The sequence below is a fragment of the Oncorhynchus masou genome, chromosome 28, assembly GCF_036934945.1.
Source record: "Oncorhynchus masou masou isolate Uvic2021 chromosome 28, UVic_Omas_1.1, whole genome shotgun sequence".
NCBI classification, from domain to species: Eukaryota; Metazoa; Chordata; class Actinopteri; order Salmoniformes; family Salmonidae; genus Oncorhynchus; species Oncorhynchus masou.
The window spans coordinates 47656778-47679072 of NC_088239.1; the positions used below are offsets into that span (position 1 = coordinate 47656778).

Consider the following 22295-nt stretch of genomic DNA (forward strand, 5'->3'; position numbering starts at 1 on the left):
TGTGTGTGTGTGTTTGTCTCTAGGCTGCGTCCGCTGCGCTGAGCAGCCTTGGCCATGTGTACACAGCGATCGCGGACTATCCCAACGCCCTGGCCAGCCATAAGCAGTGTGTGCTGTTGGCACGGCAGACCCAGTGCCCGCTGTCAGAGGCTCGCCAGCTGGGCAATATGGGCGCTGTCTACACCGCACTGGGAGACTTCACCAACGCTATGCAGTGTCACCAGCAACACCTGGATATAGCTAAGGTATTTAACTAATGAAGAACCATACACGCATACATACAAAAAGATGTATACATGCACCTGCGTCAGGGTCAATTATTTTACAATTCAGGAAGTGAATTGAAATTCCAATGATTTTTCTCTCAATCTGTCTTTTATTTCACTCAATCTTTTCAGTGTATTGTGTTAAAGGCATGGAATAAAATCAACATTTATAGTTAAAGTCGGAAGTTTACATACACCTTAGCCAAATACAGTTAAACTCAGTTTTTCATCATTCCTGACATTTAATCGTAGTAAAAATACCCTGTCTTAGGTCAGTTAGGATCACCACTTTATTTTAAGAATGGGAAATGTCATAATAACAGTAGAGAGAATTATTTATTTCAGCTTTTATTTCTTTCATCACATTCCCAGTGGGTCAGAAGTTTACAAACACTCAATTAGTATTTTGTAGCATTGTCTTTAAATTGGTTAACTTGGGTCAAATGTTTCAGGTAGCCTTCCACAAGCTTCTCACAATAAGTTGTGTGAATTTTGGCCCATTCCTCCTGACCGAGCTGGTGTAACTGAGTTAGGTTTGTAGGTCTCCCTGCTCGCCCACATTTTTCAGTTCTGCCAACAAATCTTCTATGGTATTGAGGTCAGGGCTTTGTGATGGCCACTCCAATACCTTGACTTTGTTGTCCTTAAGCCATTTTGCCACAACTTTGGAAGTATGCTTTGCAACCAAGCTTTAACTTCCTGACTGATGTCTTGAGATGTTGCTTCAATATATCCACATAATTTTCTTCTCTCATGATGCCACCTATTTTGTGAAGTGCACCAGTCCCTCCTGCAGCAAAGCACCCCCACAACATGATGCTGCCACCCCCGTGCTTCACGGTTGGAAAGCCTCCCCCTTTTCCCTCCAAACACAACGATGGTCATTATGACCAAACAGTCCTATTTTTGTTTCATCAGACCAGAGGACATTTCTCCAAAAAGTACGATCTTTGTCCCCATGTGTAGTTTCAAACCGTAGTCTGGCTTTGTTATGGAGGTTTTGGAGCAGTGGCTTCTGCCTTGCTGAGCGGCCTTTCAGGTTATGTCGATAGGACTCGTTTTACTGTGGATATAGATACTTTTGTACCCGTTTCCTCCAGCATCTTCACAAGGTCCTTTGCTGTTGTTCTTGGATTGATTTGCACTTTTTGCACCAAAATACGTTCATCTCTAGGAGACAGAACGCGTCTCCTTCCTGAGCAGTATGACGGCTGCGTGGTCCCATGGTGTTTATACTTGCGTACTATTGTTTGTACAGATGAACGGTGTACCTTCAGGTGTTTGGAAATTGCTCCCGAGGATGAACCAGACTTGTGGAGGTCTACAATTGTTTTTCTGAGGTCTTGGCTGATTTCTTTTGATTTCCCCATGATGTCAAGCAAAGAGGCACTGAGTTTGAAAGTAGGTCTTGAAATACATCTACAGGTACACCTCTAATTGATTCAAATTATGTCAATTAGCCTGTCAGAAGCTTCTAAAGCCATGACATCATTTTCTGGAATTTTCCAAGCTGTTTAAAAGGCACAGTCGACTTAGTGTATGTAAACTTCTGACCCACTGGAATTGTGCCACAGTGAATTATAAGTGAAAAAATCTGTCTGTAAACAATTGTTAGAAAAATGACTTGTGTCATGCACAAAGTAGATGTCCTAACCGACTTGTCAAGACTAGTTTGTTAACAAGAAATTTGTGGAGTGGTTGAAAAATGTATTTAAACTTCCGACTTCAACTGTATATTCTCTGATGTGATCTGCAGACCCTGGGTAATGGTCCCGAGGAGGCGCGGGCGTACAGTAACCTGGGCAGTGCCCACCACAGCCAGAGAGACTTTGACAAGGCTGTGTCCTACCACACCCTGGTGCTGCAGCTGGCTCAGGAGCTGGAGGACAGGACTATACAGATGAGGGCTTACGCCGGCCTGGGACATGCTGCTCGCTGCATGCAGGTAGTAGACCACACACATACTGTACACACAAAGATATACACACCGGTGCTTGACCAGTGTGCCGTAACAGCACCTCGCGTAGCGGCTCCTATATAAAACAAAGTGGATTATCACCGGCCCGGATTCAGACATAGCTTCTAAAAACAAAAGGTTGATCAAAGTGTAATGAAGGCGGGATCTCCATTGGAATAGCAATTGAGAGTGGGCATTCATTTCCTGATTCCGCTTTGTTCAAGTTTATTTGCAGCTCTTCTGTGAATGTGGTGTATTGTGTTTTCCTTTTAAAATATATTATCAATCACTTAAAAATCGACATGTCAGCCGTGATCAGAATTAGGCCTACCGTTCTGCACATCTCTCTGTTGACTAACATTTACAGCTAATTATCACACGAGTGAACTATTTAGCTATAAGCAATAATGTCTTTGACTCGTTGTCGCCTTTCCTCCGGCACTGTTGAGAAATAAATCTGACCATTATTGGAAAGCTGGGATTCCCCTCTATGTTCTAAGAATAGCCTAATTGACAAATAACTGACATGCTGTGCATGATTCTCCCCTGAAACAGGAATATTTTATGCTTATAAAGGGTTATAGATAAACATGTTAGTTACCATGCTTCGAAGTAACCTACCTTATCCGTTTCATACCTGATCCACTGAATGTGGGAATAATTGTATAAAAGACGTGTTTTTGGTTGTAATGTTGCAATATTTTATATCAAGGTGTAACGCCCTGACCGTAGAGATCCTTTAATTCTCTATTTGGTTAGGTCAGGGTGTGACTAGGGTGGGCAATCTAGGTGATCTATTTCTTTGTTTGGCCTGGTATAGTTCCCAATCAGAGGCAGCTGTCTATCGTTGTCTCTGATTGAGGATCATACTTAGGTAGCTTTTTTTCCCACCTTATTTTGTGGGATCTTGATTTTTGTATAGTTACTGTGTAGCCTGCAGAACGTTACGGTCATTTATTTATATATATATATATATATATTTTTTTTTTTTTTTTTTTTTTTTTTTTGGTGTTCATCTAATAAAGTAAGATGTACACTTACCACACTGCACCTTGGTCTCCTCATTCTGACGACGAGCGTAACACTTGGGTGGCCAACAATTCTCCAGGAGAGATACTGGGTGTGCAGGCTATTGTTCGAGCCCAGCTCGAACACACCACATTGTAGCCTAAACATTAGCTGCTCAACAGAACCTTGATAGGCAGATCGTATGTGTTTAAGGGCTGGATCAAAAGCCTGCACACCCAGTAGCTCTCCAGATGGAGGGGTTTATACAATAGCCCAACAGTGCATTTAGTCTACTTTGTGGGGGGTTAAGTGCCTTGATTAAGGGCACAATGGCAGGAGATAATAGGCCTACACGGGATCCGAAACCAGCAGCCTTGTAGCGTCAATACCACATTCATGCTGTCATTCTTATGGAGGATACATAGAGACGCCACCGATTATTGGTCATGGGAAGTTTGGTTAAAAATCCATCTGTCAAAAATGTGTACAAACCCTTAAGTGACTAATCAGAGGTCGCTATAGCATAATGTCATTTGGAAATGTTTTGCGAACATAGTCTAATGGGACCAGTGTGAAAAAAAGACAGCTCCTGCACCTTTTTCATCCCAAGTCAAGCACTGATACACACACACACACACACATACACACACACACCATAACTATCCATATGTTCTCCAGGACTTGGAGAGGGCAGGCCAGTACCACCAGCAGCAGCTGGACATAGCGGAGGAGCTGCAGGACAGAGCTGCACAGGGACGAGCTTCATCCAACCTGGGTAAGACATGATGACGGTGTCCTACACTCTCTGGCTCTCTCTATTAGACAGTTATCTGTTTTGTGTTTCTCCCTTGAGATGAAATGGTTGTGAATTGGACACCATCACAGATACAAGAGCTGTCCCCCAATAGCCTGACCACTTAAATGCCACATCGACCAGCAGCACTCAGGAGAGACAGAGAGGCCAGGGCAATAGAATGAATGACAACAGTATAGACCTTTTTACAGACAGTCCTGGGCAGTATAAACAGTTGTTCTGTGTTTATTATCTAGATACAGCATTGTTTTGTTAGTGGGGTTTGTCCAATTCCCCTTTACATCCCACAAACGTCTCACCTGCTTTCAGCCCAGGTGTGACAGCAGGACACCAGAGCTGTGTCCTATCACATGACTCCACTAGTGCTTCTCTGGCCAATCAACACTTATGTTTTATTAACGAGGTTTAGGGTTCCGCGACCATGATGATATTTGAGACTTTCTGAATCTGACTCCACTGCTGAGTGGACATTAACTTACCTACCTGTGTGTGTGTGTGTGTGTGTGTGTGTGTGTGTGTGTGTGTGTGTGTGTGTGTGTGTGTGTGTGTGTGTGTGTGTGTGTGTGTGTGTGTGTGTGTGTTCTGAGTATAGGACTGCTTACTTACTTTAGCACCATGGAGAGATCTATTTTTCTTAGTCTCTCTCTCACTGTTTCTGTCTCTCTTGCTGCTCTGTTCTCGCTTTAACGATTGAGCGCTTGTTCAACTAAACAGCAAGCTAAACTCTTAACCACACTACTTCCTCCAAGGAACAGGCATGTGTTGCAATTGGCAGGTTTAATAATGTGGAGAAGTGTGAAACAGTGGAGACACAGGGCATACAGAAAAGGGTCCATATACAGGATAGCTGCATATAACATATTACAGAATTGCAATGGAAGAACATGGAGGTATGATCCAAATAAGGTAAACAGGAGGTAAGTACAGAATTACAATACAGACGGTAGATGAGCTGAATCACTTTACAGCCGTATAGAAATTAAACATAGCAATGTAACAGAAATGGCTTAACTAGTTAAACGTAATACATTTACTGGCATTGATAACATTAACAGGTGGCTAAACATACAAACATATCAGTCAGAAAGGTTAGCTAAGTGGCTAACTGAAAAACCATTTGAAAGAACAGAGCTGGCGTGCTCACTAGATAGCAGAAATGCTAATAACCTGCCAACGTGTATAGAGTGGTAACCTTGGTTAAACGCCCACCTCAGAGGAAGTTGCCTCACCTAATAGAGAGAAATAGTAACGCCGTATTTTTGCAGGTACTAACTCAGCCATGGTTCGTTGAACAAAGCCTACGGGAAAATTCATTGATTTTTATTTATGCTGAAAATAAGGTCTCTGGTAAACACCTCGAAGACTGACGCCAGAGAGGAAGATGCGAAGCGAGGGACAATTGGGGCAAAAATCTGTCTTCTCCAGCAGGTGGCGGTGTTTTATTTATTTTGCTCACCAAGCGAGGAGTTTTTGTATGGAGGTCAATGAGAGAATGTCAAATAAATCTGTACTGATATAAGTAGGACACGTGACATCCCGGCAACTTTGAGAAAAAAAACACTTTATATTGAAGTTGTCTCGAGATGGCTATGCATATATATGACATGTGGCTAGTAGCATAGCATCTCTCTCCATTGAATACAGGCGGTTGACAAATACAACCCTCATCGAATATTTTAAAAAGTATTAAAATAATTAGATGTATCCACCAATCCAAAGAGAGGAATAGGCTGGAACTTGACAGCCCGCCATCCTGCTCTGTGGACAACGACCATTGTTAGGGTGGAGACATACAATAGCAGTCAAAAGTCTGGACACACCTTCTCCTTCCAGGATTTTCCTTTATTTTTACTATTTTCTAGTAACAGACACATCTCAACATCAACTGTTCAGAGGTGACTGCGTGAATCAGGCCTTCATGGTCGAATTTCTGCAAAGAAACCACTACTAAATGACACCAATAAGAAGAAGAGACTTGCTTGGGCCAAGAAACATCAGCAATGGACACTAGACCGGTGGAGTCTTGTGTCCAAGTCCAAATTTGAGATTTTTGGTACCAACTGCCGTGTCTTTGTGAGACGCAGAGTAGGTGAACGGATGATTTCCGCATGTGTGGTTCCCAACGTGAAGCATGGAGGAGGTGGTGTGGTGGTGCTTTGCTAGTGACACTGTCTGTGATTTATTTTGAATTCAAGGCACACTTAACCGGCATGGCTAAAACAGCATTCTGCAGTGATACGCCGTCCCATCTAGTTTGCGCTTAGTGGGACTCATTTGTTTTTCAAGAGGACAATGACCCAAAACACACCTCCAGGCTGTGTAAGGGCTATTTGACCACAGAGAGTGATGGAGTGTTGCATCAGATGACCTGGCCTCTACAATCACCCAATCTCAACTCAATTGAGATAGATTGGGATGAGTTGGACCACAGAGTAAAGGAAAAGCAGCCAACAAGTGCTCAGCATGTGGGAACTCCTTCATGACAATTGGAAAAGCATTCCTCACGAAGCTGGTTGAGAGAATGCCAAGAGTGTGCAAAGCTGTCATCAAGGCAAAGGGTGGCTACTTTGAAGAATCTAAAATATATGTGGATTTGTTTAACCCTTTTTTGGTTACTTCATGACTTCATTATTATTCTACAATGTAGAAAATAGTAAAAAAAGAAAGAAAGAAAAACCCTTGAATGAGTACATGTAGGTGTGTCTAAACTGTTGACTGGTACTGTATATTTCCAAATCTCTGCTGACGCAGGCTACTAAAGGTGTCTGCATGTTTTCCAGCTGAAAGATTTTGGAAGAATTTGTGTATATGATGACATTTTGTGATGTTTGTTCATTTTGGACTTCAGTAAGTTTTTTTGGGCTGTTCAGGCACACAGAAACATTTCGAGACAAGCCGAAGTCGGTAGCCGAAGTATACGCCCATTCATCAGTGATTGGTCAACAGTAGGGATTCTTCAGTCTGTTGTCATTCAACGAAAGACTACTTGTTCTCATGAAAATGTTTTCATTGAGAAATACTGTTAGGTGTAAAATTGAGCGATTAAGATCTCTGCAAAAACGTACAAATTAATGACAAGAGTTATCTTAGATTAATTCTGACTATTTTGAGGAAGTGCATACTGGCTAGGGCATTTCAAAATGGAAAAAGAGTACTATTGCGACTTTCTCGTTTTTCAAGCGGTCTTTTAAAGCTGCAATATGTAACTTTTTGGGCAACCAGACCAAATTCACATAGAAATAGATCGGTCATTCTCATTGAAAGCAAGTCTAAGAAGCGGTAAATCTGTCCTATATGCGCTATTTCTATGCTTCCCATTCTTAAGTTTCATTTTTGCGTCTTTTACTACCAATATTATTGGTTCTGGAAAATATATTTCACAGCGGCTTAGATGGTACAATGATTCTCTACACTATACATTCTTGTTTTGCCACAAACTGAAATTAGACAAACTATTAGAATTTTGGCAACCACAGTGGAGCAATTTCTGCATAGTGCAGCTTTAAGGGAGTGCAAGCACACTCGTTCGGTCACCGAGACACCAGCCGAACTGAAGCAAGCTGACGCCTTTATGCATATTCAGGATTTGGGTGTGGGAACGGTGTGGTGATTTCCACATGAAGCAGAGAAATAACAACAAATAAGGCACCAACTGACAGCTGTCAATGTAACTAGCTAGCATGCTATCCTTAGCTAGCTAATGCATGTTATGTGAGCGCCATTTCAGTTAAAGAAATTGTAAATGAGGTGAAAATAATTATTGTCAAGAGATGAGTCTCAGGTAAACGAGTTGTTGACATGATGAGGGTTGTCGTTTATCAGACTCTCAAAACCATTCATCTTGAGTGGAGAGGGGGTTGTAAAATGCAATCATATCACACAATTTTACTATTTATAAAATGGTCATATTGTTTTCATTCAGACTATCTAAAAAATAAGTGAAATTTGACTAATTATCCAATGGATTATGATAATTTTCTGGTAAAATGAAGTGGAGATGAGAAAACATTAGTTTGCACCCCCTATTTTAATTTGCTCCATGGCTCAGACAGCCAAGTGTAGGCTATAGCGAGAGACGGAAGAGGACACCACAGTTTTTTTCTGGTTCAATGAAAGTCAATGAACTAAGTAAACCAGACCCAGCTGATATTGCATTGGTGTCTTTGGGAGACCGGAACTCACACATATTTGCATTTGTAAACGGCCTGAGTGAACTATCGTCATTCATCAACCATCTTTGAGGTAGCCAAATACACTACAGCCATGTACACCACCAAAATATGTGGACGCCTGCTCGTCGAACATCTCACTCCAAAATCATGGCCATTTATATGGAGTTGGATTTACCTTTTACTGGAACTCCCTTGACCCAAACCATAAACAACCCAGACCATTATTCCTCCTCCACCAAACTTACCACTATGCATTAGACAGGTAGCATTCTCAATGGCATCTGCCAAACACAGATTTGTCCATCGGACTGCCAGATGGTGAAGCGTGATTCATCACGCCAGAGAGCGTGTTTCCACTGCCCCAGAGTCCAATGGCGGCGAGCTTTACACCACTCCAGCCGACATTTGGCATTACGCATGGTGATCTTAGGCTTGTGTGCGGCTGCTCGTCCATGGAACCCATTTCATGAAGCTCCCGACCAACAGTTCTTGTGCTGAACTTACTTCCAGATGCAGTTTGGAACACGGTAGTGAATTTTACAACCGAGGACAGACAATTTTATTTACGTACTATGCGCATCAGCACTCGGCAGTCCCATTCTGTGAGCTTGTGTGGCCTACCACCACTTCACGTTAACAGCACTTGCAGTTGACCATGACAGCTCTAGCAGGGCAGAAATTTGACGAACTGACTTGTTGTAACGGTGGCTTCTCATGATGGTGCCACGTTGGTGCCACAGTGCCACGTCTTCAGACAATGTTTGTTTATGGAGATTTATGGCAGTGTAGCTCGATTTTATGCAACGGTGTGGCCGAACTAGCCGAATCCACTAAGTTGAAGGCGTGTCCACATACTTTTGTATATATAGTGTATTGTCTGTTATATTGCTCAGCTCAGTCGTGACTCACAAACTTTGCAGGTGTTTCTGATGAATAAATAATGCCATGCTGGTGAATGGTACCATTAAAATAAAACCCAGCTCTGAAAAGAATCGTAGGCTGAAAATAATTTGCACATCATCTCATAGGAAAAGACACAAGACTCACGGAAACGTGCGAAGTCACACATTCGGATTTGGCACTTGTAGCCCAAATATATCAAAGCCTACTTTGACTAAAACAATGACAAATTGACTTACATCTTTGTGTTTCTCTGTTATGTCAGTCACTGACAGTCACTCAATTAACCCATGTCAGCTAAAACATTTTACATTGATAAGTTAGTCTAGCGGCCAGCTTTCTAGACTTGTAGTAATCATGGTCGAATTGCTTTAACTGCAACATGTTCTCTACACCCAATGGCAAAATGTGTAATTAACTCTAAAATTTAAAAAAAAAATGTATCTGCTGTCAAGAGGGGCTAAAATGTTTTGTCACTTAGGGCCCCCAAAAGGCTAGGGCTGGCTCTGACTACATGCACGGGTATGATGAGTTCAGATTTTTTTTGTGGCCCCCACCCCCATCAAAATTGCCCGTCCAGGGATCCCATTTGACACTTAGCTGACTGAATAACTCACCTCTCTTTTTCACACGCACACATCATCATACACACGCGCATGGAAATACTCGCATTGTCGCACAAAGTTCAGTTCCCGAAATGTATAGACTGTCCGGGCCACTAACCAGGTTTCATCCAACCTTTTTACGTGAGTAAAGTACATGTCAAATAAAAACATGTAAAACAGGCCTGATGGAAACAGCTAATTTGTCTGGATTATTTTTATTTGTTCCCAGAATTAGACCCTCAATATGTATTGGAAAGGAGCATCAAGCTCATCACCGTGCACTTTCACCACCCTGTGAAATTCATCGTAACTTATTTAATCCGTAGCCTAATAAACTGCATGCTTTCCCAAGTCATAGTGGGAGGCTAGGCTCAGGACCGGAGAAGATAGAATTTTCCCTCGTGCCTCACTGAATTGTTAACAGACTTCATGTTTGTGACAGAGATGCCTCTGTAGTCTAATGCTCTGGGCACATCGTGACGTGTTTCATTACGCCGTATGTCACCTTCACTGAGTCTTGCCCCGCTACTGAGCGGGTAAGTGTAGTGTTTGTAACACCAGATGGAGGAGAGCGTGTCTCTCGTCAGAGATCGCATTTATTTTTGGGAGATTGCAAAATATGACCTTTTCATTCAAAACAGGATACATGTATTGTTTCAGATGATAATAAATCATCTTTTGTTTAGTAACTTTTCTACAACTTCTACACCTCCACCTACATACAAAACTAAGGTCATTACCATCACAATAAACTTAAATGGGAAGCAACAGTCATATAATATATTTTGGAAAAATGAAGGGAAGCACTGCTAAGGTACACAATAGTAGGTTTTGGTAGACAGAAGGTGCTCTTTGGTAAAAGGGGTACATTTGTCATCAAAAAACAAGAAAAACCAAGGCACATCATATAATTAATGAAATTGCCTTTATTTGTTGTGTATATGTTCAATGAAACAAAGATTTAAAAACTGATGTGTTTCGGCTGCATGTCAGTGAGTACAAAGATACGATGATACAATGTCTTCTTTTGCATTTTCCAATCAACCCTGATGTGCATTTTGATATCATACCTCTCACTTTTGAATGTATAGTGTTGTTTACTAGGTGTTGTCCAATTAATTTTAACTATTGACCATGCTTTGTCACAGAACAGCTTTGTTCAAAAAGACATTGTATCATCATATCTTTGCACTCGCTGACGAAGGCCATTCGGCCTAAACGTGTCAAGAGTTTTTATATCTTTGTTCCATTGAACATGCCATAAAGGCATTTTACTTAATTATATGAGAAGTGCCTTGGTTCTCCATTCTTTTTAATAAGTAATCACATAGGAATTGGTAATTGTTGCTAGTTATCCCATGAAGCCAATCACCAAAAAACACATTTTAATCTTCTGCTGTGGTTTGGCAACTTCCTGTTCTTTGACAGACTTTGGCTGGATTAAAGACGACGCAAAGTTTGGAAAATGTCAAAGTATGCAGCAGCCGTCTTGCACCGGAGCCTTCAACCACAAGGGGGCGATGCGATTCCACTCCGTTGTTGACGTCCCCGTTGAAATGCATGACTGTCACGTTCTGACCATCGTTCGTGTGTGTTTTCCTTGTTTTAGGGTTTGTCAGGACGTGAGCTGGGTGGGCATTCTATGTTGTGTGTCTGGTTTGTCCATTTCTATGTTAGGCCTGATATGGTTCTATATCAGAGGCAGGTGTTAGTCATTGTCTCTGATTGGGAACCATATTTAGGTAGCCTGTTTTGTGTTGGGTTTTGTGGGTGATTGTTCCTGTTTTTGTGTTTGTGGCACCAGATAGGACTGTTTTGGTTTTTCCACGTTTGCTGTTTAATTAAACATGAATCAATATAACCACGCCGCGTTTTGGTCCTCCTCTACTTCACCACAGGAAAACCCTTACAGAATCACCCACCAACCAAGGACCAAGCGACGTGGTAAATGGAGGCAGCAGGAGAAGCGACAGATGCAGCAGGAGCAACAGCAACAGCAGCAGAAGCAGCAGCAGGAGAAGCAACAGAAGCAGCAGCAGAAGCAGCAGCAGGAGAAGCAGCAGCAGCAGGAGCAACAGCAGCAGCAGCAGCAGTGGGAGAGGCTGCACTATTTGGAGAAATGGACTTGGGAGGAGATCCTTGACGGGAAAGGACCCTGGGCAGAGCCAGGGGAATATTGCCGCCCCAAAGCCGAGCTGGAGGCAGCGAAAGCAGAGAGGCGGCATTATGAGGAGCTAGCACGGCAGAGCGGCTGGAAGCCCGAGAGGCATCCCCAAAAATTTCTTGGGGGGGCACAGGGAGAGTGTGGCAGAGGCAGGAGCCAGACCTGAGCCAACTCCCCCTGTTAACCGTAAGGAGCCATGGATGTTATCGGAGCTATCGGCGAAGCTGAGGGCTGAGTCTGAGAGGGTCGAGGAGTTATTGGACAGAATGGAGGAGAGTGAACGGATGGGAGATGAGGAGACACTCGAGGAGGTGTTAATAGAATTGGGGGAGTGTGATGAGAGGAGTTGCTTTGGCGTAGTATGCAAGGCATTCGCCCTCAGGTGTGTGTGCCCAGCCCGGTACCACCAGTGCCGGCACCCCGCACCAGGCTGTCTCTCCGTTCCATCAACACAGGTGCTCCCGCCTGTCCGGCGCTACCAGAGTTTCCGCCCCTCAGTCCAGAGGCGCCAGAGCCCCTCAGTCCAGAGGTGCCAGATCCCCTCAGTCCAGAGGCGCCAGAGCTTCTCTGTTCAGCGCCGCCTGAGCTACCCGTCTGCCCAGCGCCGCCAGCGCCGCCAGTCTGTCCAGCGCCACCAGTACCGCCAGTCTGCCCAGCGCCGTCAGTCTGCCCAGCGCCGCCAGTCTGCCCAGCGCAGTCAGTCTGCATGGAGCAGCCAGAGCTGCCAGTCTGCATGGAGCAGCCAGAGCTGCCAGTCTGCATGGAGCAGCCAGAGCTGTCAGTCTGCTTGGAGCAGCCAGAGCTGCCAGTCTGCATGGAGCAGCCAGAGCTGTCAGTCTGCATGGAGCAGCCAGAGCTGTCAGTCTGCTTGGAGCAGCCAGAGCTGCCAGTCTGCATGGAGCTGCCAGTCTGCATGGAGCTGCCAGTCTGCAAGGAGCAGTCAGTCTGCAAGGAGCTGCCAGTCTGCAAGGAGCTGCCAGTCTGTAAGGAGCTGCCAGAGCTGTTAGTCTGCATGGAGCAGCCAGAGCTGTCAGTCTGCAAGAAGCCGCCAGAGCTGTCAATCTGCATGGAGCAGCCAGAGCTGCCAGTCAGCGTGTAGCAGCCAGAGCTGTCAGTCTGCCAGGATCCGCCAGTCAGCCAGACTCTTCCAGATCTGCCAGTCAGCTAGACTCTTCCAGATCTGCCAGTCAGCCAGACTCTTCCAGATCTGCCAGTCAACCAGACACTTCCAGATCTGCCAGTCAACCAGACTCTTCCAGATCTGCCAGTCAACCAGACTCTTCCAGATCTGCTAGTCAACCAGACTCTTCCAGATCTGCCATTCAGCCAGGATCCGCCATTCAGACAGGATCTGCCAGAACTGCCAGTCTGCCAGGATCCGCCATTCAGCCAGGATCCGCCAGAACTACCATTCAGCCAGGATCCGCCATTCAGCCAGGATCTGCCAGAACTTCCAGTCTGCCAGGATCTTCCAGATCCGCCATTCAGCCAGGATCCGCCAGTCAGCCAGGATCCGACATTCAGCCAGGATCCGCCATTCAGCCAGGATCTGCCAGAACTGCCAGTCAGCCAGGATCCGCCATTCAGCCAGGATCCGCCAGAACTACCATTCAGCCAGGATCCGCCATTCAGCCAGGATCTGCCAGAACTTCCAGTCTGCCAGGATCTTCCAGATCCGCCAGTCAGCCAGGATCCGCCATTCAGCCAGGATCCGCCAGAACTGCCAGTCAGCCAGGATCCGCCAGTCAGCCAGGATCTTCCAGATCCGCCAGTCAGCCAGGATCCGCCAGTCAGCCAGGATCCGCCATTCAGCCAGGATCCGCCATTCAGCCAGGATCTGCCAGAACTGCCAGTCAGCCAGGATCCGCCAGTCAGCCAGGATCTTCCAGATCCGCCAGTCAGCCAGGATCCGCCAGTCAACCAGGATCCACCATTCCGCCAGGATCTGCCGGAACCGCCAGTCAGCCAGGATCTGCCGGAACCGCCAGCCAGCCAGGATCTGCCAGAACCACCATCAAGCCAGAATCTGCTCGATTCATCAACCTGCCTGAGCTTCCTCTCAGTCCTGAGCTTCTTCTCAGTCCTGAGCTTCCTCAGTCCCGAGCTGCCCCTCAGTCCGGAGCTGCCCCTCAGTCCAGTGTGGCCCGTTGTTAGGGTTCCTAGGCCGAGGTTAGCGGCGAGGGTCGCCACTCAAGGGACGCTATGGAGGGGGACTAAGACAATTATGAAGTGGGGTCCACGTCCAGCGCCAGAGCCGCCACCGCGGACAGATGCCCACCCAGACCCTCCCCTATAGGTTTAGGTTGTGCGCTCGGAGTCCGCACCTTGATGGGGGGGGGGGGTACTGTCACGTTCTGACCATCGTCCGTGTGTGTTTTCCTTGTTTTAGTGTTGGTCAGGACGTGAGCTGGGTGGGCATTCTATGTTGTGTGTCTGGTTTGTCCATTTCTATGTTAGGCCTGATATGGTTCTCAATCAGAGGCAGGTGTTAGTCATTGTCTCTGATTGGGAACCATATTTAGGTAGCCTGTTTTGTGTTGGGTTTTGTGGGTGATTGTTCCTGTTTTTGTGTTTGTGGCACCAGATAGGACTGTTTTGGTTTTTCCACGTTTGCTGTTTAATTAAACATGAATCAATATAACCACGCCGCGTTTTGTTCCTCCTCTACTTCACCACAGGAAAACCCTTACAATGACATCCCCCGCAACGTGATGGAGTGCTTAGGGATAATGTGAACTCGGCTTAAAGGGCAACTCCGCCACTATTCAACCTCAGTTTTATTATCTCCCACACAATACCAGTGTCAACATACAGTATGTGAAAAAGTTTTGTAGAAAACAATATAAAGTTTAAAAGTTCAACCATCAACATCTGAAAAAGTGATTTTCAGGGATGTGGGGAGCAAGAAAATACCCTCCCCTGGGCTAGAAACTCGTTGCAGGTTTTGAAAATCACCGTTTTTTACTTTGACCCTACCCTGTCATGACAGAGAAGCATTTTTTACTTGACCTTTTAAACCACAGATAATTGAAAAGTGCTGTTTTCACATATAATGAGTGTACAAAACATTAGGAATACCTTCATAATATTGAGATGCACTCCCTTTTTCCCTCCGACAAGCTTCAATTCGTCTACAAGGTGTCAAAAGCGGTCCACAAGGATGCTGGCCAATGTTGACTCCAATGCTTCCTACAGTTGTTTTAAGTTGGCCGGATGTCCTTTGCGTTGGTGACCGTTCCTAATACACATGGGAAACTGTTGAGCATGAAAAACCTGGCAGCGTTTTTCAACCTGCTACCATAACCTGTTCAAACTTAAATATTTTCTCTTGCCCATTCACCCTCTGAATGGCACACACACAATCCTTGTCTCAATGATTAAAAATTATTCTTTAACCTGTCTCCTCCCCTTTATCTACACTGATTGAAGTGGATTTAACAGGTGACATTAATAAGGGATCCATAGCTTTCACCTGGATTCACCTGGTCAGTCTGTCATGGAAAAAGCAGGTATTCCTAATGTCTTGAACACTCAGTGTATGTAGATACTACTTTGGTGCTGGGGCTGTTGAATATGGGTCGAAAAGTGGCGGAATTTCCCTTCAACGCCTGCCTCTGACCACTCATTTTTTGCCCTTCCGCGTCTCACTTTCAACACAGAAGATCTCCGCTAAACATAGAAGTTCACCTCCGCTAAAACAGTGTTTATTTGTAGTCAACTTCAAATACAAAGTTGCCAATGTCTTTGCAATTATTACAAACAAGCAAAGAATAAAGAGATTCTTTAAATTAAAACCGAGATGAATACATACAGCAGGGGTACTCAACTCTTACCCTACGAGGAAAGATGATTAATTGCACACACCTGGTGTCCCAGGTGTAAATCAGTCCCTGATTAGATGGGAACAATGAAAAATGCAGTGGAACTGGCATTGAGGTCCAGAATTGAGTTTTCGGGACCTACAGTATAGGCTACAGGCCTATATATTTCAATGATATATTGAAATCCAATTTAATTCAATTGAGTTTTATTGAGCTACTGTCCAATTTTTTCCTCAATATATTTAACGTGCGCAATAATGTGCCAAATCTTGATTTAGTGCATTATTATAGGTTAAGTATTAGAAGGTAATTATAGTGTAAGTCCTATCTTAAAAATGTACCAATAGAAGTATAAAGAGGGGCTCCTGCAGATGCAGGAATGCCAACATGCAGGAACGCCCTAAATTGCGGGCCGCAATTACACCCTTCTCCTTAGCGAACGTTCTCTCTGCATGGTGTTTTGGGAAATGCATGTTAGATCTTCATCCGTTGTAAAAAAAATTAAAAAATGCATCATGTAACGGATTTCCTCGTCTGAGGAGGAGTAAGGATTGGACCAAAACGCAGCGTGGTAAGTGTCCATATTGATTTATTCAAAAAACACAACTGAACACTGGAACAAAATAATAAACACATAAACCAACATAGAAAAACAAACAGAATGCCCACCCCAACTCACGCCATACAAAGACAAAACAAAGAAACTAAGGGCAGAACGTGACACATCATTAAAAAAACACTTGTAAGCCTAATTTCCATAGCTATCGAGAAACCGGGCCCAGAGCTCTCTGTCACGCTTCATTGTGAACTGAAATTGGTCAGGGGCCAAACATTTTTGGGCTCTTGTATTGGAATTATATTGAATTCTGCTTATACAACCACACTATACATCAATAAAGATGAAGTTCAAATGCCGAGACTCATTGAGTGTTTTTGAAATCTGTAGCCTACCTCTACTACACTGTTTCAGCACAATGGACAATGCCCTACAGCTAGGCCATTTCGGTAATGAATATAGTCTACAAGATAAATAAGCTGTTTGTAACAGGTGAATTGCCTTATGTGAATGCAGCCATACACAGAGCTGTCTTACCAAAACAATGCAAACTAAATGCTGAAAGTAGTAACCTAGTTATTCATGCATGCAAACAAAAATAATGAATACCAGTTTGGTTTAGAATACTGACACAACTGCGAATGTGAATGAATGCGAATGGAACAAAACAGCAGTACCACTTAGTAGACAAAATATCAGATTGGTAAAGGCATGACACAATCTATATTTAGGCTAGTTATATTAACAGTAAACAAATGCATTAAATGGCTGCCGTTTTAAAGGGCTCCTAACCAACTGTGCTATTTTGTTTGTAACTTATTTTGTACATAAAGTTGCTGCCGTTACTTATGACCGAAAAGAGCTTAAGGACATCAGAACAGCGATTACTGGACAAAGAGTTTTTCTTTAATAAGTCTGACGTGACGGATACACTGCTTTCCAGAGACCAGGCCCAAATCCCTTTTATTCGCGTGAAGAAAAGGCGGAGATACAGAGGGAGAAGGTCGGGGTACCTTGTGATGATTCGTAAGCGAGTGGGGAAATCGCCACTACCATCGGTTCTATTGGCCAACGTGCAATCACTGGAAAACAAACTCCATGATCTATGATCGAAATGGACATTAAAAACTAATATCTTATGTTTCACTGAGTCATGGCTGAACGACGACACGGATAATATAGAGCTGGCTGGGTTTTCCATGCATCGGCAGGACAGAGCAGCTACGTCTGTTAAGACAAGAGGCGGGTGTGTGTGTCTACAGTATTTGTCAATAACAGCTGGTGCGCAATGTCTAATATTAAAGAGGTCTTCAGGTTTTGTCTCGCCTGAGGTAGAGTACCTCATGATAAGCTGTAGACCACACTATCTACAGGTCAACATTCACAGACCACACTATCTACCAAGAGAGTTCTCATCTATATTATACATATCTGTCTATTTATCACCACAAACCGATGCTGCCACTAAGACCGCACTCAACAAGCTGTATAAGGTCATAAGCATGCATGAGAGCACCAGCTGTTCCAGATGACTGTGTAATCATGCTCTCCATAGCCAATGTGAGCAAGACCTTTAAACAGGTCAACATTCACAAGGCCGCAGGGACAGACGGATTATCAGGGCATGTACTCAGAGCATGCATGGACCAACTGGCAAGTGTCTTCACTGACATTTTCAAGCTCTCCCTGACCGAATCTGTAATACCTACATGTTTCTAGCAGACCACCATAGTCCTTGTGCGAAGGTCACCGCCCTGTGGCACTCACGTCGGTAGCCTTGAAGTGCTTTGAAAGGCTGGTCATGGCTCACATCAACACCATCATCCCAGAAACCTAAACCAACTCCAATTCGCATTCCGCCCCAACAGATCCACAGATGACGCAATCTCAATTGCACTCCACACGGCCCTTTCCCACCTGGACAAAAAGGATACCTATGTGAGAATGCTGTTCATTGACTACAGCTCAGTGTTCAACACCATAGTGCCCACTAAGCTAAGGACCCTGGGACTAAACACCTCCCTCTGCAACTGGATCCTGGACTTCCTGATGGGCCACCCCCCCCCCCCAGATGGTAAGGGTAGGCAACAACACATCTGCGACATTGATCCTTAACACGGGGGCCTCTCAGGGGTGCATGCTTATCCACTTTCTGTACTCCCTGTTCACCCATGACTGCGTGGCCAAGCACGACTCCAACACCATCATTAAGTTTGCTAAAGACACAATAGTGGTAGGCCTGATCACCGACAACTATGAGACAGCCAAACAGGCCCCCATTAACATCGACAGGGCTATAGTGGAGCGGGTCGAGAGTTTCAAGTTCCTTGGTGTCCACATGACCAACAAACTATCATGGTCCAAACACACCAAGACAATCATGAAGAGGGCACGACAACGCCTTTTTCCCCTCAGGAGACTGAAGAGATTTGGCATGGGTCCCCAGATCCTCAAAAAGTTCTACAGCTGAACCATCGAGAGCACCCTGACCGGTTGCATCACCACCTGTTATGGCAACTGCTCGGTATCCGACCGTAAGGCGCTACAGAGGGTAGTGCGTATGGCCCAATACATCATTGGGGCCAAGCTTCCTGCCATCCAGGACCTATATACTAGGCGTTTCAGAGGAAGAAAAATTGTCACAGACTCCAGTCAGCCAAGTTATAGACTGTTCTCTCTGCTACCACATGGCAAGTGGTACCGGAGCTCCAAGTCTAGGTCCAAAAGACTCCTTAACAGCTTCTACCCCCGAGCTATAAGACTGCGGAACAATTAATCAAATGGCCACCCGGACTATTTACATTGACCCTCCCCCTGGAATTAATTAAGCAGTACCAGCAATATGCACAGTTCCACAGCAACGAAAACCAATTGGCTAACAATAAAACGACAATAGAACGTAGCCTATTTATTTCTGTAATGAAACATCTCGATGTGTAGCTATACCCAGGGGCATCACTTGGGTTATTGCATTGGAATTGTATTGAATTCGGCTTATATCATGCTATACCACAACAAACATACAAGTAAAAGAAACGCTTTTGACCAAGAAGTGACAGGTTCAAATGGCACGAAATCTCACTGCGCTCTATCAGCACCATGGACAGCGCCCTACACACTAAGGCAAGATTTTGACACAAACCTACCAGCTAGATTGAAACAATCTTACCTTTTCAAAAGAGCTGCAGCTTCCTTGATGCTCTGTGGAACTTCCTGAGTAAACGATCATTACATTCTCCCAGAAATCTTCTTGTAAGATCCCTGTCAAATGCCGGTTGGATTAGTTGAGCTTCCCTCGGGTGTAGCATGCTTCTTCTGTTGCTGACTGAACATGTTTTACAAAGTGGAAAAAGTTCTCAGACCACACAGGTTTTTGTCTGGTCTAACTTGGTGAACATGGCAAACAGCCACACTGTTCAGTCTCTTCTGTGTCATTGATGTTCTGAGACATATTTTCAGTCTTCTCAGGGCACTGAAGCTTCTCTCAGCCTCAGCAGAGGATGCAGGAACAGCAAGAAAAAGTCTCACTAAGGTTTCTACTTGCTTTGAAGAGACTTCTCACTTTTGCTTCCATGTTCTTGATGATATTGACCCTCTGCGAGCAGGTGTATCACGCCCTGGCCATAGAGAGGCTTTTTATTCTCTATTTTGGTTAGGCCAGGGTGTGACTAGGGTGGACAATCTATGTTCTTTTTTCTATTTTTTTGTATTTCTTTGTTTTTGGCCAGGTATGGTTCAGGGACAGCTGTCTGTCGTTGTCTCTGATTGAGAACCATACTTAGGTAGCCTGTTTTCCCACTCTTGTTTGTGGGTAGTTATTTTCTGGTTAGTGTTTGTTGCATCTGTCAGAACTGTTTGTTTATCATTTTTTTGTTTGTGTATTCATTATTGATTAAAAGTATTATGGATACCTACCACGCTGCACTTTGGTCCTCCTCTCCTTCTTCCACCAACGAAAATTGTTACAAGGAAATAATCTTCTTGACAACATCACTGAGCGGCACTGATTACTTTTAGATTTGAGCAGGGTGCTCCTGCCTCAGCAGCTTCACCCGGTCACTTGACGGGCCATAGCCCGGTTCAACCCGAACCACCTTAATTGATTTAAAGGGGTTTTCAGGGGGAGGGTATGTGGCTGAGCCCTGGTAATTCCCTTGTAAATCTCACATGTATTATTGGGGCAAGTCGTTCTTTACGTTTGAACATTTCACATACAGACACACACTACAGGTTCAGTGGTCAATGGCCCAACAAATTGTGGAAACACACACACACACACACTGGATCAGACCGACAGACAGTCTCCCTCGCTGTCTCTCTCCTCCACTCATCACATGGTCATAGAGCCGTCCATAAAAATATTTGATTGAGACAGGTGGGTGTCCACCACAAAGAGCTGCATGTCAAGATGACACTCGCATGTCTTGATCAATGAGAGAAGATTTGAAATAGACAAGATTGAGGCACACACCCCCTGAAACTAGACATAGATGTTTAGAAGACATTGGTTGTCTTCCAAGTCGGGAATAAAGAGAGTTTCAACAGTGGTGGAAAAAGTACCCAATTGTCATACTTGAGTAAAAGTAAAGATACCTTAACAGAAAAAGTAAAAGTGAAAGTCACCCAGTAAAATACTACTTGAGTAAAAGTCTAAAGTATTTGATTTTAAATATACTTAAAGTATCAAAAGTAAATGGAATTAAAAAATATATACTTATCGAAGTAAAAGTATAAATATTTTCAAATTCCATATATATTGCAAAGTCGATTGGCACAATTTTCTTGTTTTTTAAATTGACGTATAATCGGGCACACTCCAACACTTAGATATCATTCACAAATGAAGCATTTGTGTTTAGTGAGTCCGCCAAATCAGAGGCTGTAGGGATGAGCAGGGATGTTGTCTTGATAAGTGCATGAATTGGACCATTTTCCTGTCCTGTTAAGAATTCAAAATGTAACGAGTACTTTTGGGTGTCAAGGAAATGTATGGAGTAAAAGTACATAATTTTCTTTAGGAATGTAGTGGAGTAAAATTAAAAGTTGTCAAATATATAAATAGTAAAGTAAAGTACAGATAACCCAAAAAACGACTTAAGTAGTACTTTAAAGTAGTTTTACATAAGTACTTTACACCACTGAGTATCGACAAGTTAAGGTTGGTTGTAAATTCTCTGTGCTATGCAAACGGTCCCTAACCTGTAACGGCTAATGAAACATCACATTAGTCCGTTATAATCCGCTAGCTAAGGTTGCTGGTAGCTACTGAATTGTAATGTGATAGCTATGTGATGCTCCATATCACAGTTATGGCTAAGCTACTGTAAAGTACAGCAAATAATTTTTCAACTAACCTGTTCCTGACGATATTTTTCTTTGTTCTCGATACAGGGAAAATGTGTATCTAATAAATGTCCAGTTGCAGATGGTGCTACCAAAACCAGAGACAATTATTAAAGATATTAAGTCCATGTTTTGTACCGCACTTGGAGGTTCCTCGCCATCTTAGGTTCTGCACATTATTATGATTACATTGTTTTGGTTTTTAACATTTATTTAACTAGTCAGGCATGTTAATAACAAATTCTTATTTACAATGATGGCCTAACCCGGACGACACAGGGCCAATTGTGAGCCGCCCAGTATCTTTGCAGGATCTAGTCGTTTCTAAGGTTTTTGATAGAACCACCTGCAACTGGACATTTATAAGATACACATTTTCCCCGTATCGAGAACAAAGAAAATATCGCCAGTGTCACGCTCGTTATAGTAAGTGGACCAAAGTGCAGCGTGATCTGGGTTCCACATCTTTTTATTACTAATTGAAACTCACAGCAAATCAAAACAATAAATCTCAAACGAAACGTGAAGCTAACAATAGTACTAACAGGCAACTATCCATAGTCAAGATCCCACCACAACACAAAGGGGAAATGGCTGCCTAAATATGATCCCCAATCAGAGATAACGATAAACAGCTGCCTCTGATTGGGAACCATACCAGGCCAGCATAGAAATATAAATCACCTATA

At 43.8% G+C, this 22295-nt stretch overlaps 1 protein-coding gene across 3 annotated transcripts in view; it reads left to right on the plus strand.

Moving 5' to 3' along the window:
- LOC135517726 (tetratricopeptide repeat protein 28-like) overlaps window positions 1–22295 on the plus strand; it is a 105145-nt gene that overhangs the window by 65781 nt on the left and 17069 nt on the right. For all 3 annotated transcript variants that reach the window (XM_064942285.1, XM_064942282.1, XM_064942283.1), the window contains 3 exons: window positions 24–245; window positions 2023–2211; window positions 3910–4006. In XM_064942285.1, the coding sequence (XP_064798357.1) occupies window positions 24–245; window positions 2023–2211; window positions 3910–4006 (508 nt within the window). The remainder of the gene's footprint in view (window positions 1–23; window positions 246–2022; window positions 2212–3909; window positions 4007–22295) is intronic.